General features: G+C 45.1%; 2 protein-coding genes across 2 annotated transcripts in view; one reads left to right on the top strand and one right to left on the bottom strand.

Moving 5' to 3' along the window:
* LOC143510981 (rho-related GTP-binding protein RhoN-like) overlaps positions 1-5191 on the bottom strand; it is a 31597-nt gene extending 26406 nt beyond the window's left edge. The window contains exons 1-2 of the mRNA XM_077000924.1: positions 4834-5191; positions 4276-4363 (exon numbers count right to left, since the gene is read on the bottom strand). Of these exons, the coding sequence (XP_076857039.1) occupies positions 4276-4363; positions 4834-4935 (190 nt within the window). The 5' untranslated portion in view covers positions 4936-5191. The remainder of the gene's footprint in view (positions 1-4275; positions 4364-4833) is intronic.
* Positions 5192-7660: 2469 nt separating this feature from the next.
* On the top strand, positions 7661-25135 carry LOC143510979 (synaptic vesicle membrane protein VAT-1 homolog). The gene is made up of 6 exons (XM_077000921.1): positions 7661-8401; positions 17191-17398; positions 19933-20103; positions 20679-20768; positions 21433-21674; positions 22598-25135. The coding sequence occupies exons 1-6, from the start codon at positions 7955-7957 to the stop codon at positions 22775-22777; spliced, it is 1338 nt and encodes a 445-aa protein (XP_076857036.1). The 5' UTR covers positions 7661-7954; the 3' UTR covers positions 22778-25135.
* The last annotated feature ends 123 nt before the right edge of the window (positions 25136-25258 follow it).

Here is a 25258-nt window from a genome sequence, read left to right as displayed (position 1 = left end):
ACCTTACTGAACTGTGTGAAACACACTACTGAACCATGTGAAACACACTACTGAACTGTGTGAAACACTACTGAACCATGTGAAACACACCACTGAAACAATGTGAAACACCCTACTGAACCGTGTGAAACACACCACTGAACCGTGTAAAACATCACTGAATCGACTACTGAACAAACTATGTTTATTGCTGGAAACAAACTGCCAGGTATTGCACAGGTACAAGCCCATCGATTACACATCTGCACGTCTCGTTAAATGTGTGCTATATTTTGTCAATTGTGATTTTTCACCGCAATCGAAATTTGTCCTCCGCTTTTTACCCATCTGTGCAGTTAGAACACACACACACACACTAGTGATTACTAGGGGGCTGTGGTGCACACGTGCCCAGAGCAGTGGGCAGCCCTAGCCCGGTGCCTGGGGAGCAGTTGGGGTTAGGTGCCTTGCTCAAGGGCACCTCAGTCATGGCCTCAGGGCTGGGAATCGAACCCACGACCCTCCAGTCACAAGACCAGTTCCCTACCTCCAGACCATGACTGCCCCTAACTCATTAGCGTAAGTGTCAGTGTGCTCATCCAGCTGCTGTTAGGCTGAGGCCTGTGTGTTTGGAGCCGGTCTCTGGGTTTCTGCTGAGGGATGCATCACGGATGCTGTGCTAATTTCTGGTTTGCCTCTTTGTGTGTTGAGATGAGTCTGAGTGTGGAAGGTTCTAGATGCCCCATTCACTTGCTTTTGTTGACCGTGCTGCCTGTAGCGACAACAACGCCTGGACTTCTCACCGTGCCAACACCTCTCAACACAAGTGTCCTGTTGCTTCCTGTTCCACACGGGTCATCAAGGTACTTGCCTCTCTGCTCTTTTAAATGTTCCACAGGAAATACCGGAATGGCAGTATCTAAGGGGAGTGTTTCCGCCGGGCCACTCTGGTTGCTGCATGTAGCTGTCTCAGGAGAGGAAACAGCAGTCTGCTTGTACCGTCATAGCATACATTCTGTCAATCCTATACTATACTATACTACAAATCCCACAATTCCTGGCTGTAGAATATTCACTGATAGGAATTAGTCCTAGAACAATTAAGCCAAACATATAAATCACTCTTATGAATACTTAAAGAGCACTAATACAGCTGTAATGACGAATAATGATTACACACACTAAGTTAGTACCGGGCTATACGGTAACTATAACTGTTCTGAAAGCAACTGTTTCCTTTCCAGAACACACAAACAGTGCTGTGCTCTGATTCCCCTGACTACACATGCACTCAAGCCCTCAGACGCACACACATCCACAAGTGTACACACATACGTATGCGTACACCCTGATGACTCAGAGTCTGAATGAAACGAGTGACCTTCCAACATGCAGAACAGCTCAGTCAATTAACCTGAGCCTTGGCATTCATACTCTGACATACAGAAGACATCTGTCTCTGTCCACCTCACATACACACACCCCCACACCCACACACAACCACTACACACACATACCCACAAACCACCACTACACACATACCCTCAAACCACCACTACACACACCCACACAAACCACCACTACACACACCCACACAAACCACCACTACACACACCCACACACCACCACTACACACACATACCCACAAACCACCACTACACACATACCCTCAAACCACCACTACACACACCCACACAAACCACCACTACACACACCCACACAAACCACCACTACACACACCCACACACAACCACTACACACACATACCCACAAACCACCACTACACACATACCCTCAAACCACCACTACACACACCCACACATACCACCACTACACACACCCACACAAACCACCACTACACACACCCACACACAACCACTACACACACATACCCACAAACCACCACTACACACATACCCTCAAACCACCACTACACACACCCACACAAAACACCATTACACACACCCACACAAACCACCACTACACACACCCACACACCACCACTACACACACCCACACAAACCACCACTACACACACCCACACAAACCACCATTACACACACCCACACAAACCACTACACACACCCACACAAACCACCACTACACACACCCACACACAACCACTACACACACATACCCACAAACCACCACTACACACACCCACACAAACCACCACTACACACACCCACACAAACCACCATTACACACACCACCACTACACACACCCACACAAACCACCACTACACACACCCACACAAGCCACCACTACACACACATACCCACACAGACCACCAATACACACACCCACACAAACCACCACTACTCACACCCACACAAACCAATACTACTCACACCCACACAAACCACCTCTACACACACCCACACAAAGTACCACAACACACATCCACACAACACCACACACCCATACAAACCACCACTACACACACCACCACTACACACACCCACACAAACCACCAATACACACATCCACACACCACCACTACACACACCCACACAAACCATGACTCCACACATATACTTACAAACCACCACTAAAGAATGCTGGGTAATAACACACAGACACACACACTGTTTAAAACAAGCTTTTGAGTTCACACCTACACGTATCTGACTCTTGCTACCTGCGGGTCCCTGTCTCACCTCTGACCTTCAGTCAAGATTTGGAGCTTCCCAAGGTAAATGTTAAACAAATGCAGCATGTGTGTGCTAAGCTAGTGTATGGAGTTGTGTGTGCTATGGTAGTGTATGAAGTTGTGTGTGCTATGGTAGTACTATATGGAGGTGTGTGTGCTAAGCTAGTGTATGGTGATGTGTGTGCTAAACTAGTGTATGGAGATGTGTGTACTAAGCTAGTGTATGTAGGTGTGTGCTGTGCTAGTGTATGAAGGTGTGTGTTCAATCCTAGTGTACAAAGATGTGTGTGCTATAGTAGTGTATGGAGGTTTTTGTGCTATGGTAGTGTATGGAGGTGTGCATGCTATGCTAGTGTACAGAGGTGTATGTGCTGTGCTAGTGTATGGAGGTGTGTGTTCAGCCTTGTACACACTGAAAAAAATAAAGCATTGGCTCAATGTAATAAAATTGAATTACTCAATCACATGAATTTTTTTTCATTGACTCAATCCAAAAAACTTAATTCATGACTAAATGAATTAAGTTTTTTGGATTGATTCAATGAAAAAAAATTTGTGTGATTGATTAATTCAATTTTATTACATTGAGCCAATGCTTTATTTTTTTCAGTGCACAGTGGCACGGTGATCTGAAACTCTGAAACTCAACCAGACATGGTAGATTCACACCTGTCATGCTACAGGCCTTCGGACTGGTGGCACCAAAGCAGGTGGCACATCATGGCACCAAAGCTCATAGAGTGCTGTCAGTTCTCACGTGCGTGGTGCAAACATTGTTGTTCACAATACTGTATAATGACAAAACAAAACCACAAATGGAAGTTTATTCAACTGCCAAACTACACTGGATTTCATTTTTAAGGCTCTAGTACGAGACACACCCAAGGGGACAATGAAAACCAACCAGTTTCGCACACAGTGTTCAAAGGATGAACAAGTCCGTTCGCATTGCTGTGCTCAGGGTTTGTCCCTGCGGCCGTTCACACCGCGGCCGTTCACACCGCGTCTCCGTGTGCTGACGGCAGCTGATGTGTTATGCAGATCACTTTTTAAGGAAGAATGCCACGAACGCATCATTTAAGGATTATTCGGATATAAATATCTAAATGACATTAAGCATTACACTTTATCTTACACTTACATTTAACAGACACTTTGAAATGATCTTATATCTGTGTAATTAATACTTTATTCGGAAGAACAAACTGCGCTGCAGATACGGCATGAATGCGCCGCCTGCAAGATTCAGGATTAATCACGTTATACATCAGTATGAGATACGATGTTAGATATTTCCCTCATACGTTTACTATAGTTTAAATAGGTGACTTGTGCTAAATACCATAACGCCAAACTGAACTGCATGTGATAAAACTTTTTATACTTTAAACTTTTTTTAACTTATAAAAGTTTATAATTTACATACTAACTCTATACTAAGGCCACATTTAGAAATGCCACTGAGTTTCATACATTTTCTCAGCTGTCCGATTAACCGGAACCGCACTACCTACTTGGTGCCAACGTACGGATGCGAGATATCGCGGGTGATTGCGAGCGGGGGTCCCATACGGTGCGCGTGAGAAGGGCGCGCGGGTCCCATACGGTGCGCGTGAGGAGGGCGCGCGGCTCCGCAGCCTACCTGAAGTGTCCCACATGTTGAGCTCAATACGCTGCTTGTCGATTTCGAAGCTGGCCGTGTAGTTCTCGAAGACCGTGGGGACGTAATTCTGAAATGCAACAGATCCATTGGGAGGACGTTAAAATATAATTACTGTGGTAACGTCGTTAATGTGCTCTAGTTAATTAATAACCTTTTCAAAAGTGCATTAGAATTGCCAAAAAGCCCATGGTAGCGTCTCAAATAGATGTCTTAAAGTCTTAGATGTATATGGTCAGGATTAAATTAAGAAGTGCTAGGTCATTGGCGACAGTACACGAATGGTTAAGATTATAAACAACAGACTAACACCCGCTTGAAATGTCCTGGGTGATGAGACACAACAGTGGTCTTGACGCCATGTCCTTAAACACGATTATCGTCCTGGGTATGATTATTCAGTTACTGATGTGTGTTTCGACACATCTGGGCTCGACCGTTAACTTCAGCAGAAACCTCACAAACCTGGCCGGGCGCAAACAGCGCTGATTTATTACCTACTGACAAATGACAACTCGTAAGTGCACTCCAGGAACCAACCTCTGGGTAGGAGTCCTTGGCGAACACGTGCAATAACGCCGTCTTCCCACACTGCGTGTCCCCGACCACCACGATCTTACGGCGGCTAACTTTGCCCTCCATCGAGTCCACTCTACGGCAGTACGGAGCTCACGGGCGGCGACTTTACCATTTACACACCGCGCAAACTTTGGCCGACCAAATATGCGCAATTTGCGCAGACGTGACTGCAGCGTATTCCTCGGTGTCTTTCGCTGTGCGGTTCAGTTCTCCTCACGTCGGTCTAACCCGAGCACATCATTCACTAGAAATAAACTCTCATGACAGGAGTACTAGTGCCCTCGCAAACCTCGCAAACCTCGGTACTGCCGGAGAACTCCACGACGTTTCCTCTCCCAGCTCCGCCTATCGGTAAACGGTACCCAATGAAAATTGCATGAAGAGGCAGATTATTTACGTTTTTTAAATATGTATATGAATTTATTAATTCGCCTCCAAACCACTTAATCCAGTTCAGAGTCCCGAACCTATCCTGGCAGCTAAGATTAAGATTAAGTTTTTTTAATAAACTTCATGTTGAATGTATACATTTTCGGGATTTCATTGTAATTTGTTTCAATAATGATATAATTAATGTCGTTAAGTTATTTTTAATGCATTGTGGCGCAGTGTTGGCTTTATTAGTACAGGTGGGAAACATCATAACATCCTAATAAAAGGATGTATGAACTCATTCACAGATTGCACAGCAAACGGTGATATTTACTGACATCTAGTGGCTGTTTAGACGCAGTAAACATTTCATGATGTGGTTCTCCTGGGACGTCCGACGATACTGCGGTTATTAATTTGATTAATAAAATTTAAAAAGTAATCCTCTAAAATACTGTTCAGATTTATTTTTAATGTTGACATTGGCATTGAAAACCGTTATTACTGTTTATTTTAGTGTTTGTAGTAGTAATATTGTCACTGTTATTCATAATCCTGTAAGATTTTCAAGAGTGAATAATCAGTATTAGAGTTTAACATATTGTATTTTAAAGTCCCAAATTGCATTCTAAAATCATCCATCCATCCTTCCATTCACGGGGTTGGGGTCTCGAGCCAAGCCGATCATTGGGTGAACGCAGGGTACAGGTACAACCCAGCCCACCACGTCATTCTAAAATCATAAAATCATTTAACAGAAGTATCAGGATATGATCTCGTCTATCCTGTTCTAAGAAGCTAAGTAACTCCCACGGCTTCTGCACTTGCACGGTTTTTGACCTACGTAGGTACCGGAGGAATTGGTCTATCTAGCATCGCTCAGAAATAACACACATTAATGAAGCGGCTGCACTGCCTTGTAGTCGTCGCTAGATGGTAGTGTGACCTTACCTCTGGTACGAATGCCAGGGGCGTAGGTTTCATTTCACCTTTGGGAGGGGTGGGGCTATACTACTCACACCACCCAACCTAAATCATCACATGAGGAGTGTGAGCAGGAATTTTCAAGAAAACATTGCCTTTGGGTGAAGCGCAGATATTAAAGAATACACATGTGAATGTGTTTGCTAAGGCATTGTGCTTTAAATGTTACATTATTAAAGGTTCATGTAGGCTGGTCTTACATGTGTGAGGATCACTTGTATGTTGTTTATTCTCCTGTTAGTCATCAACACATGGCTTAACACTACCATTTATTACGGTGCCACAGGCAGTATTTGATTTCAAGTTTGTGTAGTGAATGTTATATACATATACACTGCAGTGCTGTTTATGGTGAGATCAGCACTGCAGTCACTTTTTACATCTGTTACATGAGGTGATGTCATTATGATATGATGTCACCAAGCTCTGATCAAAGTGCCCATGTGTTTGCTCTACCTCGGGCTCCTTGTCTGGTAATGTCCGGTCTCAGGTACATGTGCCCTGAGCCACAGCACTGATCTTTAGAGCTTCAGGTTTGTATTGGTATGTTTCTGTTCTCTGTATAGGAGCAGACTTTGTAAGGACCTACTGGGGCCACTCTGGTGAGGTGCAGGACCGTATGCAGTACAAGAACTCACAGCATTCTGAGATCAGAATTCTACTGTCTCAAACTCTTCTGCAGACTTTTGGACACAGCCAAAATGGCCCTGCCCTTTTGAGGAACTTCATGTTTTGTGGGGCAGCCTTCTAGAGACCATTTGACAGCATTAATCCTAATTACTAATGTGATCTGGAGTGGAATATAGGCCAGGTCATTCTGTACAGTCCCAGCCGTCTGCACCAGAGGAAGCGATACTGTGGCTTCTGCCTGTTAGCTCTGGCATTTCCTATCCCACCCTCCTGGTATCGTAATCTCTCAGAGACTTCCTCAGCTCTGGGAGACAGTGACAACTCACAAGTAACGTTTCAGAGACTTCCTCGGGGCTAGGAAACATCTCAGAAATGAGCACTACAAGCGTGTGGTGTGTGGTTCGCTCCCTGTCAGTGCCTTATAGCAATACAAAAGCAGCCCAATGCAATACCAATGAGTAAATATGTTCAAATATGAATCCTTTCCTCTCCAGCTGTGTATGACAGGCCATTTCATATAGTCCTGGACTTGTGAAGCACATACCAGAGAACGTTCATTCTGGAAAGACCTGTTTACTCTTCTATATCACCGTTTTCTCTCCTATTTCTGTTTTCTCAAAAAAAAAAAAGATAAAAATCCGGTTCCCGGGATTTTTCTCTCTCTGTCTCTCTCTCTCTCCATCTCTCTCTCTCTCTCTGTCTTTCTCCTCTCTCTCTCTGTCTTTCTCCCCTCTCTCTCTCTCTCTCTCTCTCTCTCTCTCTCTCTCTCTCTCTCTCTCTCTCTCTCTCTCTCTCGCTCTCTCGCTCTATGTCCCCCTCACTCTTTTCTGTATTCCATTGGCGCTGTGCTGCCTCACCAGAGAGCGGAGCTGTCATCTCTCATCTGGCCAGAGAGCGCGAGTTAGGATTCGGCTTCCCTGTCCGAGTCGACGTTTCTCGTTAAAACTTTAGCCTTCTTTTTACCGTTTCACCGTTGTTTTACACCCATTTCAGCCCGTCTCACTCTTAATTTCACTTTCTTTTGGGTGAGTGGATTTTAAATAAGTTATCTGTACTTTCCGGATCGTATTGCCTTCACGCCCTCAGTATCATCACCATGTCCGGAGAAGACGCACCTGCCCCACAGAAAGTCGAGGACCAGCTTCGGGAAGATCAGAAAGGACAAACCGCCGGCGAACCTGCGGGCGAACCTGCGAGCGAACCTGCGGGCGAGCCCGCACCACACCAGGCGACTACGGGGGCAGCGGAGGCGCAACCAGCTGCGACAGCTGCAAACGAGCCGGAGCAGGACGCTTTCACGTACCGTGCGCTAGTGTTAACGGGCTATGGAGGTTACGATAAAGTAAAGCTGCAGATGAAGAAGGGACGGGCGAGTCCCCAAAGCGGAGAGGTGGTGGTGCAGGTTAAAGCGTGTGGGCTGAACTTTGCGGATTTGCTGGGGCGGCAGGGTCTCAACGACCGACTGCCCTCTCCGCCGGTCACACCCGGGATGGAGTGCTCAGGGTTTATTGAAGCGGTCGGCGAAGACGTAACGGATAGAAAAGTAAGTCCTGTTATTTCCGCTGCATCGTCATTTGTGGGACAAACGCCGTTGGCATTTAGTTATTTTGTAACTTGCACATTTGCAACTCGCATTTAGTTATTTTGTACACGCACATTTTAATGCAATATGCTGTCTTGAAAATGGAAAATGTCCTAAGAATAACTGATATTACCACAAAGGGCTAAGCGATCCTCTGTTCAGACAGCAATTTAGAGGTAACCGAGTTTCTTGTCTGAGGGAAACCAGATTTGAGCGATTCACAGGATGGGCGAGGCTTGCACGTGAAGAGAAAATCGACACGAGGCACCAAAGACGTTTCTGACGCTGAAGTGCGCAACCCGTCACACCCACGTCCCCAGTTCGTCACCTTGCACCTAGCGGACCTTTACGCATCTAATATTAAAACCGTGCGCGTGTTAGCTCACGAGCTTCTTCATAAATTAACAGAGTTAGTAAGTTTTGTTTTACGCTATTTCAGTAGCCAATGAAATTGATTTTAATCGTCATCAGTGAACGTTAATTAACAATGGTACCTTAAACGTTTCGGATGTGTGCACACCGTTCATCATTTGGCGTATCGTTGCAGATACAGGATAACGAACTACAATGCCGGACAGACGGCACTGGCACAGTCACATTAGGCATTTTGTTGTTCAAACCGTTTCAAGAACTCAGAAGCTAGCTAATGTACCTGGAACTGAACGCAAACTCACGACACACGTCTACAAACTGAGTTCCCTACACGTCTTTCCCGCAACTGCGCGGGCGGCTTGATATGCAAGCATACATATGCTCGCTGCAAACGTACACACACGAGCGTACACTTGCACACACGGCTGATGTCTGGACGTCGCACGCTCTCGCGACTCTCCATTATCTGTCTTATTACACTTGTTGCCATGGTGACAGAGCGTCGGCTAGGAGATGGTCTTGATAGCAACAGGCGTTCCTCGCGCTCGCTGGATCCTGGAGCTGGTACATTCACCGAAACTGAGAAGGGGAACTGAAATAAAACTCTGACACGGAAAATAAGGAGTGTGTGTGTGTGTGTGTGTGTGTGTGTGTGTGTGTGTGTGTGTGTGTGTGTGTGTGTGTGTGTGTGTGTGTGTGTGTGTGTGCATGGGCGTGGTAGTGGGGAGAAAAGTGAACCTGACTACCCAGGGCCCAAGTAGGGAGGGGGGCCCATTTTGCTCATGTGCCTCGTTTACTGGCATTTATAGAATTTGCAGCAACGATCCTGTGTGTGTGTGTGTGTGGGTGTATATGTGTGTGTGTGTGTGTGTGTGTGTGTGTGTGTGTGTGTGTGTGTGTGTATATATATATATATATATATACAGTATTCCCTTAATGAACTTTCACTAGTCATTTGATTTGCTAAAGCTCTTTCGATTTTTCTCCCTGTCAGCATGTGTGTGTGTCTGTGTGTATATGTGGGTGTGTGTGTGTGTGAGTTCAACCCAATCCCATATGAGTATAATTATCCTTTGTTCATCATTGTCAGTTTGGTGTTTCCTGTCCCTTCCCTATGCATGCGCACATACACACACAACACATACACAGACAGAGAGAGGCAGAGACAGAGAGAGGGAAAGAGTCACAGAGATACAAGGACAGAAAATATTGTTGTCAACATGTCTGTCCACGCCAGTCCCACTGCTGGTCACACAGTAATCACGCATGCCCTCAGTCTGTCACAGAGTCACACATACTGGAGAGCTAGAATGAAATAAACAACAACACAGCGGATGAAACAACAACACAACAGGCGAATCAACAACACAGTAGACAAAACAACAACACAGCAGGAGAAATAACACAGCAGAAGAAACAACACAACAGGCGAAACAACACATGCAGACGAAACAACACAGCAAATGAAACAACACAGCAGACGAAACAACACACCAGACAAAACAACAACAGCAACAACGTTTACAAAACATCTTTGAAAGGTAGTGCAGTGAGAGGATCATTGAGATTAGAATATATTTCACTCTGACTGTATATTTAACCCTAAGGGTGTGATTTTTGTGGGCATCAGAGCACACTCTTAAGAGTGTCTTTCTAAAGGGAGTGAAAGCTCACCCTGAGAGTGTATTTCCTGTTGGCTGATAATCACCAGGTTTCCTCACTTTGTTTAAGAAAGAAACAAAACACAGTGTATGTGTATATGTATGGGGGGTGGGGGTAAGTCTAAAGAAAGAAATGAAGGAAAGATGAAGACAGAAAGAGACAGAGATAGAAGGAGGGAGAGAGAGACAGTAAGAGAGAAAGAAAGTCTGGGATCATAGATGTTTTTAAATCTGGATATAAATTTGATCCTACAAATTAATGGGGCATTAGTGTTAACAGTAATCTAATGAAAATCCTGTGCAGTATCTTAAATTCAACAATTTTAAGCTTCCTTATTAAGCACAATGTCATGAGTTGAAGTCAAATTGGCTTTTTACCAAATTACCACACCACTGATATTTACACCCTACACAGTCTCATTGAAAAATATGTGATCGAAAATATTTGCATGTTTCACTGACTTCAAAAAAGTATTTGAATCTATTTGGAAAATATAAATTTAATGTGTTCTATAAGCCTTCAGGAAGTAGCATAGGGGGTACAACATTTGACAAAATTAAAACTGTAAACTGTCAATAAATGACCAGATTTCTCCTCTCATGAGTGTGGAGTGAGACAGGAGTGAAACAGTGAGACAGGTGCATACAGTGAGACTGGAGCAAGATAGTGAAACAGATGCACATAAGTGCGTATGGGCTGCTTAAGCCAAACTGCATTTAACAGTAACAAAAGGCACAATTGTCAGAACAGTGTAGATCATATTCCTGCTCTATGCGGATGACCTGGTTCTGAACAGGGTCTTTAGCTGATCCAAAACACACTGGAACAGTACTGGCAGACCTGGGCCCTGGTGGTGACCCTAAAAAACAAACAAATATATTTCAAATCCAGATCTCAGGGAACAAAATATACATGCACATTCACCTAGAATTATTTAGACATGAAACTATGTCACACAGGAAAGTTTAACTATGCACTGAAAAACTTGAAGCAAAAGAATACAGATCATTATCGTAAAACGAATATTAGTCAACATTCCCATTACAAATTAGCAAGGAAAGTTCAATATGAATCAATTTCTGTTTGAATTCATTATTGAACCCATTGCCCCACATGGCTGTGAAGTGCAAGTCCACAAATAAATCTACAATATGGCAAATTGGACAAACACCTTGCATGATATTTGTAAACACTTCTTAAAATACCACAACCATTGGACAACCCATGCATACCAAGACAACCTCCACTCATAAAGATACAGAAAAGAACAGCAAAATTCTCAAAGCACTTATGCATCAGTGACCCACATTCAGTCTGCATGACTTAAGCAAAAAAAAAAAAACTATCTCCCTCACTCAGCAGGTCCTGACCCCCTGTTCCTCAAACCAACACACACTAACACTGGCTTAGAACCAGAGCACAACACAAACCTGATCAGAATGAAGCAAACTACAAAACATCTAATGGAAAAATGTTATTTATTGGGAATTTCAAGCAAAAATCACACAGTAAAATGCAGGCAGACTACCTGACCACGGTGACTGTAGAAAAACTGAGAACCAGGTTGTTGAAGTCCAGACTCAATGAGCACCGTCTGGTTACTCAGATCAGCAGACACGAGGAATCTGTAACGGCGGTAGTGAGGGAATAATAAACGATTGTGGAGAAGGAGGTTGTTTATTATCCGTAACGATAATGAAGAGAAAGCACAGCAGTGAGCTGGCACAAGAAGAGACAGAAGAACAAGAGAGAAGCGCGGGCAGTAAAAACGTAGACGCAGGAGAGTAGTGAAGCCCTGTGAGACGCTGGTAACGGAACACACTCGGGGCAGCAGAGACATGGAAGTCAAGATGAAATGCGCAGCCCTGGATTTGGGTTCCTGTGAGCTTTAAATAGAGGAGAAACAAAGAAACAAATCAGGCACAGGTGTCAGCGATCAGGACTCAGGTGATTAGGAACGTGGCAGGTGTGGTGTATGCGTTAGTGAGCGTGTCCCTCGGGCTGGGTGCCACCTAGGAGAGGTGGAGTGAAAGAAGGATACCAGGTTGGGATCTAAGTCCTGGGCTGCATGCACCCACCAGCTCCTCCCCTCTAGACTATATGCCTCCCTAATCCACAAGGTGCTGCACCTGCCCCCTTAATTTCCCTAAATGCAGCAGGACACTCACAGGGTGAAGAGGATCCGGCAGTGGAAGAGCAGTCTTCTAGGGGTCTCACGACCACAGGCTTCAAGACCCTGAAAGGCCAATGGATGCACGGTCACCTTGTTCATGCAGTGAAGGATAGTAAATGGACCAATGTATTTAGGGGCCGGTTAACCAGTACTGTAGGTGCCGGTGGGCCCCTTCCGATACCTGCTCACCCTGCTGTCACCACATCTGGACAGCCGGGTGGTCCAAGGTACAGTGTGGGCTGGAATTCCAGGATGCACTTGAAAGGCCCTGCATGGTGGAGAGAGTTCTTGGTGTACTCAAACCACTGGAAATAGGAGCACCAGGTCTCAAAGTGCTCCTGGCAATAGAGGCACAGAAACATGCCCTGCATGTGGACGTGCTACAGCACGGTAACGCCAGGATAGTGCATCTGCCTTCATGTTCTTTGATCCCAGTCTATAAGTTACCTGTAAAACAAACAGGAAAAAGAACCTGGACCACTGAGCCTGATTGGAGCTTCCTGGTGATTTGGAGGTCCTGGAGGTTCTAGAGATCTGTGAGAACTGTGAGGAGTGTTGCACTCCCTCTAGCCAGTGCCATCACTCTTCAAAAGAACTCTTCCTTCATCAACTTCCATTCATCGTGCCCCATAATCATTGTGCAGGTCTAACTGCGAAAAACCACACTCCCTCTGCTGTTTGAGGGCAACAGGGACCAAGGCTTTTGGGTAGGGGTATTGATTGGGTAGGGGTATTGAGTAAGGGTACTGGGTAGGGGAACTAGGTAGGGGTATTGGGTAGGGGTACTGGGTATGGGGATATTGGATAAGGGTACTGGGTAGGGGTGCTGGGTAGGGGAACTAGGTAGGGGTATTGGGTAAGGGTACTGGGTAGGGGTACTAGGTAGGGGTATTGGGTAGGGTTAATCCTAGTAGTCAACCCATGGCCTCAGCCTGTCATCCTTTTTAACAAAGAAGATGCAGGTGAGGTGAAAGGATGGCTGGAGTTCCACCAGGACACAGACTGCTGCACTGCACCACAAACCACCATAGATCCCCACCATAGATCCCCACCATAGATCCCCATCATAGACTTCAGGGGTGATGATTTGGCAGTGTATCTTCTTGGCTGCTGATTGGACGCATGGACAGGCTTTATACAGAGAGGTTCTATACAGAGAGACTCTACAGAGAGGGTCTATACAGGAAGGGACACTATACAGAGAGACTCTATACAGAGAAGCTCTATACAGGGAAACTGTATACAGAGAAGCTCTATACCAGGGGTACTCAAATAGAAATTATGCCACATTTTATTTTTTCAATCACTGAGGGGGCCGGTTACGGGGGGGTTGAACGCATTTGGGCATCTGCTACCTGTGTGTTGTTGCCATAAAGGCAATCCCCGACATCGTCTTGAGATCGTGGTGCGCGATTTCAAAATAAGAGCGGATAGCGCGATTGAAAAAAAAGATTCCTAAAAAAAAAAAACCACTTTTCAAAACAGCTCGCGGGCCAGAAATAGATAGCCCGTGGGCCGCTATTTGAGTATGGGGGCTCTATACAGAGAGGGTCTATACAGAGAGGGTCTATACAGTGAGGTTTAATATGGAGAGGCTTTCATCAAGACCACCAGTAGCTCAGCCCTGTCCAGGCCACATGCAATATGTCCTATTGTAGCTGTAGCTTCTGTGACAGCGGTAAGGCAAGAGTCAGACAAGACGCTGGTGGCAAAACACAGTCGGAGCAGCAGAGACATGGAAGTTGAGATGAAATGTGCAGCCCTGGACTTGGGTTCCTGTGAGCTTTAAATAGAGGCGAGACAAAGAAACAAATCAGGCACAGGTGTCAGCGATCAGGACTCAGGTGATTAGGAATGCGGCAGGTGCGGTGTATGCATTAATGAGCGTGTCCCTCGGGCTGGGTGCCTGGTGTCCTGTGACGGAATCTTGGCTGCCTAAAGAGCAAAGAACTTGAAACTGAAGCAGAGATGAATTTTCTTATAGAATACTCAAAATTTAAGGAGATTTGTGAAGAATTCTTCCTTCAAAATGAATGCTAAATCTCCAAGTTTGAACAGCCTATCTGATATTCAGAAATGAATATGGGAACAGGAGATACACACACACACACGTACAGTACATACACATACACACATGTACACACATACGTACACACACCTGTACACACACACACACACACACACACACACACACACACACACACACACACACACACACACACACATATATGTACATACATACAAATACATGCACACAAATGTACACATCTGGTCACGTGTGCACCATAGCCACATAGTAATCACTAGTGTGTGTGTGTGTGTGTGTGTGTGTGTGTGTGTGTATGTGTGTGTGTGTGTGTGTGTTAACTGCACAGATGGGTAAATGCGGAGGACAAATTTTGATTGAGGTGAAAATTACAATTGACAAATACATACAAATACACACATGAGCTGCGTATCGTGGAGCGATTTCTCAGAGGACGGTAATGAGTAGAGTGAGGTTTATTGAGGGCAAGTTCATAGTTCATAAGGAGAATGGTTATAATAGACTAGGGTCTTATTAGTAGTGCAATCATACATAGAAAACCTACACACACACAGTGTTAGCTGACACGCTAAACAATGGACACACCGAATAAATATACAAACACAGACACCGCCAACAGGGCTCAATAGAGAACAAAGACCAGAGACTACTTACTACAAACAATGACCAGTAACCAAATGACAAAATGACCAGGTTTAAATACAAGACATAACAAGGGACTAAACCAGACATGGCTAGGAACACTTGAGAGGTGGAGTTACAAATACAAAGGGTGTGACAACACGAGCACATGGGGAACGTAAACACAAGCACATGGAACAAGGAAACCAGGAAATGAGACATCGACAGGTAGGAGCGGGGCTAAGTGTGAGATATATCGTATTGTACAGGCCCGTAGCCAGCATTGTGATGGGGGGGATCTTTTTCCCCCAAAAGTGGACTTCATTTGGCTCTCTACTCCAATGCCCCCTAAATACGTGAGCGCACTTCAAACCTTTTATTTACACATATTTGATTCATTATAAGCAAGGTTGCCAACTTTTCAAAATCACTAGGACTGAGATTTGATTTGGGGCTGGGGGGGGGGGGGGGGGTGGTGGTGGTGTATGTCAAACGTTGACCGGGGGGCAGTTATGTCTTATATGTTTCCTCTATGCTGTGCCTAAAGCGATCGATCGCCAGTGGTTGGCGCCAGAGCGAACTAGTAACTCTTGGAATCATAGATGTAGATCGGAGATAAATAAACTAGATTTTTTTTTCAGCATGAGAAATCGGATGTATGTTGTGTGAGCGTGTGAAAACGGTCAAATGCGTGTGTCTTACGCTCATTGCGTGAGAGTTGGCAACACTGTTATAAGTTTGTTGTGAGTCTGTTGTTGCTGTCCTTATTTGTTCGTCTGTATATTCACCGGAGATTAACAATTCATTCATTGAATAGCCTACCTATCTTGAGGGGCATGTGTATACGGAGGGAGGGTGCGGGGGGGGGGGGGGGGGGGGGGGGTCGAACGAACCCTTCGATCCCCCCTGGCTACGGGCCTGTTGTATTATTATACCTTCAGTACCTTCATACTCTCTAAGCCAAGCTTTGACAAAACAAATGCACTATTATTTATCTTGACCATAAAGCATCTTGACTCAAATTGAAATGAAACGAGAGAGCTGAAATAGAGGAGAGAGAAAATGGGAAAGGTTGAAATACAGAAACAGAGGTGAAGAGAGAGAGAGCTGGAGAGAGAGGTAGAGAGAGAGAGGTGTTTGACGGGCCTCTCAGCCTGGGACCAGTAATGACAGGTTTGTGTGCATGTGCGTGTGTTCTGTTAGCCTGGGGACAGTAATGACAGGTGTGTGTGTGTGTGTGTGTGTGTGTGTGTGTGTGTGTTCTGTTAGCCAGGGGACAGTAATGACAGGTGTGTGTGTGTGTGTGTGTGTGTGTGTGTGTGTGTGTGTGTGTGTGTGTGTGTGTGTGTGTGTGTGTGTTCTGTTAGCCTGGGGACAGTAATGACAGGTGTGTGTGTGTGTGTGTGTGTGTGTGTGTGTGTGTGTGTGTGTGTGTGTGTGTGTGTGTGTGTGTGTTCTGTTAGCCAGGGGACCGTAATGACAGGTCTGCTTATTTGCAGTATTGTTCAACTAACCATTCAAGCTGGAACCACCGCTGACCTGTCAGCAAAATACAGTACTCTCTCTCTCTCTCTCTCTCTCTCTCTCATTATTTTTATTTCCATCTGTCATGGGAGTAGAATGTCTAATGAGGAAGGACACAAATGCAGGTGTGTGATACACAATTGGAATGAGTCCAAAGGTCACAGTCTGATCACAGTCTGACCACAGTCTGACACAGAGTTCCCACGACAGCAATTGATTCCTAATGCTTTCCTGATGTGATGTCTTTATACCATACCATGTGTAAAAAAGAAAACATATATTATTAATTGCATATTAATATTTAACAAAAAGACATTTGAAAACTAAATCTATCTGTGTGTCTCTTGGTAGGTGGGGGATCGGGTGATGGTTCTGGGGAGGTGTGGCCTGTGGCAGGAGGTGGTTCTTGTGAAGGCTGACCACACCTTCCTCATTCCTGAGGGTATGACATATGAGGAGGCTGCTGCCCTGCCTGTCAACTACATCACTGCCTACATGGTGCTGTTCCAGATGGCCAACCTCAGACCCAAGAAGAGTGTGTTGATCCATATGGCAGCAGGTCAGCAAACCATGGCAACACACACACTCACACACACACACACACACACACACACACACACACACACACAAAACCCATACATACAGTATACACGCACATACACACTTCTCTTACATGCAAAGTGTTAGACATGCAGTCAGACATGCAGGCCTCTGGTTCCTCTGGTTTCACTGGTGCGGCCATCTTAGATGTTTCATGGAGCATCATGGCACACAACTTCTTCATATAGTCTGGTATCCCAGGGAAGGTTCTGGAGTTTGAGTCATTTGAGCCTCTCACTGTCTGGTGTTTGATGTGATTCAGACCCTGATCATGAGACTAGTGTTCGACACAACCCAGATCCTGATCATGTGACTGGTGTTTGATGCATCCCAGACCCTGATCATGTGACTGGTGTTTAGCGTGACCCAGATCATGACCATGACAATTCCTGACTGTGCCACTCCCCAAAATGTTGTGATTTTGCTGATAAATCCAACAAATAGGCTACTCTTGCAATGCTGCTACACTCAACACAGCACAATGACATCTTTTTCAGAATCCAAAAACAAATACATCAGAAACATATCTGCCTCGACTTCCTTTGGCAGTCTGGAGGTTTAGTATCTTACTGTGACAGGGTATTTTGAAATCTGCTGACCAAAATGAGCTTGAGCATGGTCTTGAATGTGGTTTTGAATGTGGTCTTGAATGTCCATTACAACTCACTGCAAGGTTTGGAAAAACAGGAAATGGGGAAGTTCATTGTCCCAGAAGCACTTACACAACACCAAAACAATGGTGACAGTGTCGTACCAAATATACTCCACTGTGTGTGTGTGTGTGTGTGTGTGTGCTCCACTATACTCCAAAATACTCCACTGTGTGTGTGTGTGTGTGTGTGTGTGTGTGTGTGTGCTCCACTATACTCCAAAATACTCCACTGTGTGTGTGTGTGTGTGTGTGTGTGTGTGTGTGTGTGCTCCACTATACTCCAAAATACTCCACTGTGTGTGTGTGTGTGTGCTCCACTATACCCCAATATACTCCACTGTGTGTGTGCTACATTATACTCTAATATACTTCACTGTGTGTATGTGCTCCACTAGGCCCAACTGCACCCCCCTCTCCCACCCCTCCACCCAAGTTCCAAAGCTGCTCAATGTTACAATGTTACACTGTTGTTCAGTTACATTGTTCTGTTGTGAAGTTCACTGTTACATTATTACAGTGTTGTGAAGTTCTCTGTTACTTTGTTACAGTGAAGTTGTTCAGTTACATTGTGCTACAGTGTTGTGAAGTAGTCAGTTACTTTGTGCTACAGTGTTGTGAAGTATTCAGTTACAATTTGCTAGTGTTGTGAAGTTCGCTGTTACATTGTTATGGTGTTGTGAAGATGTTCAGTTAGACTGTTACAGTGTTGTGAAGTTATTCAGTTACATTGTGCTACAGTGTTGTGAAGTATTCAGTTACAATTTGCTAGTGTTGTGAAGTTCGCTGTTACATTGTTATGGTGTTGTGAAGATGTTCAGTTACATTGTGCTACAGTGCTGTGAAGTTCACTGTTACATTATGTCATTACTGCAGCAGCATCAGACTGCATGCTATAATGAAGGAGTGATGGTAGTGTAGTTCAGAACGCACATGCAATGATAAAACGCTTCAGTGTTTACACAGCCTGACCACCGGGTGTCTGCTGAAGTCTTTTGAACTTTCTCAAATTGTCACATTTTCAGCCTATTGTTGTGTTCACCTTTCAGACACTGCATGTTCATTGGTCCATTAATTAGTTGCTCCACCCACCTGCTTGCACCTGTCATGTCTGCTTGCACATGAAGCCCTTCTGTCATGGCTAAGAGATGTGGACGTCTGTCATGGACATAAAATACATTTCATTCTTGTCATTCTCAGGGACAATAAAAAATTATTGTCATCAACATCAGGAAAATTGTAATAATAAAAATATAATGAAATAGATAAAAAAGATAATGGGAAAGTAGGGTCCTGAAATAAACTGAAGTTTAAACTTTAGTAATAACTAAAGAAAATTAGAGAGTGTGTGTGGACCACAGTGAGTGAGTTCGGACTACAGTGAGTGTGTTTGGACAACAGTAAGTGAATGTGTACTACAGTACGTGTGTTTGTGCTGATGTGTGCTAATGTCTCCCCTGCCAAGGGTTGAGCAAGTATTCAGTATGGGTTGAGTAAGATTTGAGTAAGATTGGAGTAAGGGTTTAGTAAGGGGTATGTAAGGGTTGAGAAATTCACCCGCTGCCCCAGATTACTGACAGATTACTTCCCTACACTCTCTTCACTAAGAGCAAAGATCACCTGATCTCATACATTCTACACTCACTAGTTAAAAGTGGATAAAAAGTTGATATTCCCACTGTGTAAATAAAGCCTTGTAATTTGGTTTTCATTCCCAGTATTTCTCATTTCTCTGTCACTCGCTTTCTCCTCTCTCTCTCTCTCTCTCTCTCTCTCTCTCTCTCTCTCTCTCTCTCTCTCTCTCTCTCTCTCTCTCTCTCTCTCTCTCTCTCTTTCTCCAACAGGTGGAGTGGGTATTGCTGCCACACAGCTGTGTCAGACGGTGAGTGATGTCACGGTCTTCGGCACCGCCTCAGCCAGTAAGCATGAGGTGATCAAGGAGGGTGGAGTCACGCACCCCATCGACTACCGAACCCGTGACTACGTAGAGGAGATCCGCAAGATTAACCCTCATGGTGAGAGCCTTAATACACATGACCCTTAATGGTGAGGGGTTTTACACATGACCCTTAATGGTGAGGGGTTTTACACATGTCCCTTAAGGATGATGGGTTCCTAACATGACCTTTAATGGTGAAGGGTTTTAAACACACACACACACACACACACACACACACACACACACACACACACACACACACACACACACACACACACTTCCTGGAGTGCTAAAGGGCACTGTTGATAAGAGAATGCAGATAGCATTGTGGACAGGATGTGGACAGCTACTGTCCTCACTATCTCTCTCTCTTTCTCTCTCTCACACACACACACATACACACACACACACTCATATATATATGTGTGATATATATATATCCCTGACATGTACATTCCCTCACACACACCCCACACACACAAACACACATCCCCCACACATTCACTCCATCACACAAAACCTGCTCCACACATACACTCCCCACACACACACACACACCACACATACACTGACTCACACACACACACACCCCACCCCTACACCTCTCTCTCACACACACAGGTAATGGTGTAAACTCTCCATGTCTTCCAGGTTTGGACATTGTACTAGATCCTTTAGGAGGATCAGACACCCAGAAGGCCTTTAATCTCCTCAAGCCCATGGGGACACTTATTGTGTATGGTAAGGAAGTGTGTTTGTAGGCATCTGTGTAGACATTGAGTATGTGGTTGTATATGTGTACAGGTGTCCACACCTGTGTCCCTGTGTGCATGCACATGTGTGTGTATGTATGAATGCTTATGCATGTTTGTGTGCAAGTGTGTGTGTGTATATATGTGTGTGTATCCGTGTGTGTCACTGTGTGTATATATGTGTAGCTGTAGATGTCCTGGCGTCTTTGTGACTCCATTGTTTGTGCGATCCTGTGGTCTGTGTGATCATATGGTCTATGTGATTGTGTGTTCTGTGTGATCTCATATCTTGTGTGATCCTATGGTCTGAGTGATTCCGTGATCTGTGTGATCCTGTGGTCTGTGTGATCCCGTGCCTTATATGATTCCATGGTCTGTGTGATCCTGTGTGATGTGTGTGATCATGTGTCCTGTTTAATCCTGTGGTCTTGTGTCTTATGTGATTTCATAGTCTGTGTGATCTTGTGTGATGTGTGTGATCCTGTGGTCTGTGTGATCCTGTGTCTTATGTGATTACATGGTCTGTGTGATCCTGTGTAATGTGTGTGATCATGTGTCCTGTGTGATCCCATGTGATGTGTATGATTATGTGTCCTGTGTGATCCTGTGTCTTGTGTGATTTCATGGTCTGTGTGTTTCGTTTGCCTGTGCAGGAGCTGCAAACAGACTGTCAGGGCAGAGGAAGAACCTGCTCGCCCTGGCCAAGTCCTGGTACAGCCAGTTCTCCATTAGTGCCTTGAGTCTCATGCAGTCCAACAAGGCCGTGTGTGGCTTCCACCTGGGCTACCTGGACGACGAGTTCACCCTTGTCTCGCACGTGCTCCATGAGGTGCTCAATCTGTACCAGCAGGGCAAGATCAAACCCCGTATCGACTCCACTTACCACTTTGAACAGGTTTGTGAGTGTGGATGTGTACATGCTTATGTGTGTGTGTTTCTGTGTTACTGCCTGTCTGTGTGACTGTCCGTCTGTGTGTGTGTGTGAGACTGTCTGTCTGTCTGCCTGTCTGTGTTACTATGTGTGTGTGTGTGTGTGTGTGGAGGAGGAGAAGAAGCTCTTGTGGAGGAGGAGGAGCTCTGATTTATGTGTGTGAAGGGGTGCTTTGGTCCTCTTCACCCTTCCTTATCATGCTAACCTAGTAGCCTAAGCAGTTGCTAAGTGACTGTGCGACGTTACCTTGGCTCTGGTTGTCAGGGTGATTTGTTGCATTGCCATAGAGACAGAACCCGTGTAAAGAGATTGTGCCATTGTGCACAACTGAAAAAGTAGACACAATTTAAAGTGTTATTTTGTAATTACTGTTAGTGTGTAATAACATAGTGTGTAACAACATAATGTGTGTTTGTCATGAGTGCGACTGAGCCTCCTGACTTCCATGACAACACTTTTTCTCACAATCCTTAGGTTTATTTCTCATTTACATTGTTTGTTTTAATACAATTTCTTATTTAACATTGCTTTAATGTTCATTTACCTTTTCCCTCTATACATATATAATTTTCTTCTCTCTTGCTGTCTCTGTCTCTCACGCTGTCTCTCTCTCTCTTGCTGTCTCTGTCTCTCACGCTGTCTCTCTCTCTCTTGCTGTCTCTGTCTCTCACGCTGTCGCTCTTTCTCATGCTGTCTCTCTATCTCTCACGCTGTCTCTCTCTCATGCTGTCTCTGTCTCTCACGCTGTATCTCTCTCTCATGCTGTCTCTCTCTCTCTCATGCTGTCTCTCTCTCATGCTGTCTCTCTCTCTCTCACACTGTATCTCTCTCTCATGCTGTCTCTCTCTCATGCTGTCTCTCTCTCTCTCGTGCTGTCTCTCTCTCAGGTGGGAGAGGCCATGCGCCGAATGCAGGAGAGGAGCAACATTGGTAAAGTCATCCTGCTCACCGAGCCCAAGAAGGAAGAGGAGACCAGCAACAAGAAGGAGGCGGGACAAAATGACATCCAGAAGGAGGAGCCTAAGGAGGGGGTGGAGACAGAGGAGCCAAAGACAGGAGAGAGTTAAGCCATCTGCCTACCATGATGTAATTTCCTAATGGGAGTCCCTTCAGTTGGCAAGGGCTTGTATGTAAAATCCAGTGCTTGACTTTCACAGGCTAGGGCTGGGGCTACACTCACACACCATTCCTCAGATAAAAACCACAGAGCAAACCACTGAGAAAAATTGGAGATGCTTGATTCTGCCAAGGGATCTGTCCCATTTTCCACTATAGACTCTATGGAAAGCATTTCAACAATGGAAAAACAGGCTAATGTTGAAATATTTCCCGATTAAATACAAAAAACACCTGCTCAGTATGGGATGGCTTTAAAAAATGTATTTTGCCTTCTTAAAGGCTTATCTGAAGCAACACATTGCACTGAGCCTTGAGCTGACCCTACCTTAATCCCGATTTAAGCTCCATCACCATTGACCCCTGAACAGACCATAACCTAATCCTGATTTAATCTCCATCACCACTGACCCCTGAGCTGCCCCTACCCTAATCCTGATCATCTCCATCACCACTGACCCCTGACCTGCCCCTACCCTAATCCTAATCATCTCTACAAAAGGTCAAAAAATCACTACCAACAGATTTATTGCCATTTTCTTTTCTGCCATTTAATCAATATGGAGTCTGCGTGATTGAACTACAGCTTATTCATGGTGTGTTACACATGTTGAGTTTCCCAGAGTAACAGAGGTGCTTCCCAATACGTCTATGCTGCTGGTTGGCAGTTGGACAATAAACACATCACTCACATACGTGGTTGGACCGGCAGGGTTGTGATCCGACTGGAGGCAACAGCAGTCAGCTTCTTCTACTGTCCACTACTCAGCCAGCCAATCACAGAGCAGAGACCCGCCACACATTCATTGCTCTTCACATTCTCAACATCTTCCACCCAAGAATTTAGATTTTAGTGCCAAATGTTTTTTTCTGATAATACAAACATGAGTGAATCGTTTGCCCAGCGGGCCTGGCACACGACCACAGATTCAGTGTGGCTCTGTGCAGGACTGCAGGGCCCCAGTGGAGGTTCAGATAATGGCAGGATGACACTGACATGTGCCACACAATGCAGTTCTGTTTTTTATTTATCTGTGTCATGCAGGAACTCCACCCTGTTGTCTCTGTGTCATGTATGATCTCCACTGTTTTCTCTGTCATGTATGATCTCCACTGTGCTTTTTGGTTTGAGCTTGTGTGTGTGTCCAGCTGTCTTTGTGTCCAGCTGTCTTACTTTTTCCTAGAGCTAGAAAATCTTTACTGCATGCATTTATACACACACACACACACACACACACACACACACACACACACACACACACACACACACACACACACACACACAAAATAGTGTTCCTGTTAGGAAATCTGAACCCCACCCACCACAAACACATCACAGTAACAAATAATGGAGCCTCTGGTTAACTCAAGGTCACATTTCTGGTGTGAAGTCAACCCTGTTTCAGCTCTTCCTGTTTTCCACTCGCTGATCACTGCTGGAACGGTAATGTAAAATATTTGGTCCACGTCACAAGACCCAGGCTACGTTTAGCATCTCAGTCTACCAAATGATACATTTAACATCAAAAAAAGTCCCCCTTGTCCTGTGTGTCCCCCCGTGTAAAGCACTCCGACTCATGCCCCTCAGGAAGAGAGTGGCTCCCAGTAAACAGTTAACTTGCACAGTGCCTTTCAGAAGGAAGCAGATGTTTTTTGCAGCTGTGGTAGAAACATAACGCTGCGGCCCTGCTTAGAGGAAACGAAGGTTCATATCCTGACCGTAGCCAACCTCACGCATTCCTCTCTTCTGCGCGTAGCTAACTCCAGCCCTCACGTCAAGCCCCGATGTCCAAGACAAACCCTGGCCGTAGTGCCCATCTCAACCATGCTGTCCTGGCCTCTCTGTTCTGACCCTCTTTAAAATGTGGCCTGCGTTTGATTTGTTGCCGTTTTCTCCTCGTGAGTGGGGTGTGATCCAAGACCCGGCCTGGACTGTGGAGCAGGCTGTGCGTGGGGGAAGGAGAACTGGGGGTGCTGCCACTTGGCGAGGGCAGTTTAAGGGAAGATTAGGATTAGGATGTTCACACCTTGTTTTGAAAACATGTTTCCCCCCATCAATGTGGTCGCAGGACTGAGGGGGCGAGGCTATTGTGGTCTTGGTACTTCCTGTATTGCTTGTTTTGAAATCACTGCCGAACGTGTAAATGCCTCCGCCACCTACGAGCATCCAAATAAACACTGCTCTCCTTTATCTGATGCTGTTGAAAAGAAACTTGGAAATGTGATGCTTTAAATGTGTGTGTTGCAGTTTTGCCTTAAAACATATTGGACATGTTATCTGAACTGAATAAAATGCTCCCAAAACCACAGCTATTAGGGTCTCTTTTCACTTACAATGTTTCATCACGTCAACTGACTGAGGATGGATGAACTGGTCTGTCAACATCAGGGAAGATCTGGCACTGGTGTGCCCCCTGCTGGATGGCAGTGTA

Source organism: Brachyhypopomus gauderio, chromosome 3 (assembly GCF_052324685.1).
Source record: "Brachyhypopomus gauderio isolate BG-103 chromosome 3, BGAUD_0.2, whole genome shotgun sequence".
NCBI classification, from domain to species: domain Eukaryota; kingdom Metazoa; phylum Chordata; class Actinopteri; order Gymnotiformes; family Hypopomidae; genus Brachyhypopomus; species Brachyhypopomus gauderio.
This window is presented reverse-complemented; position numbering and strand designations above follow the sequence as displayed.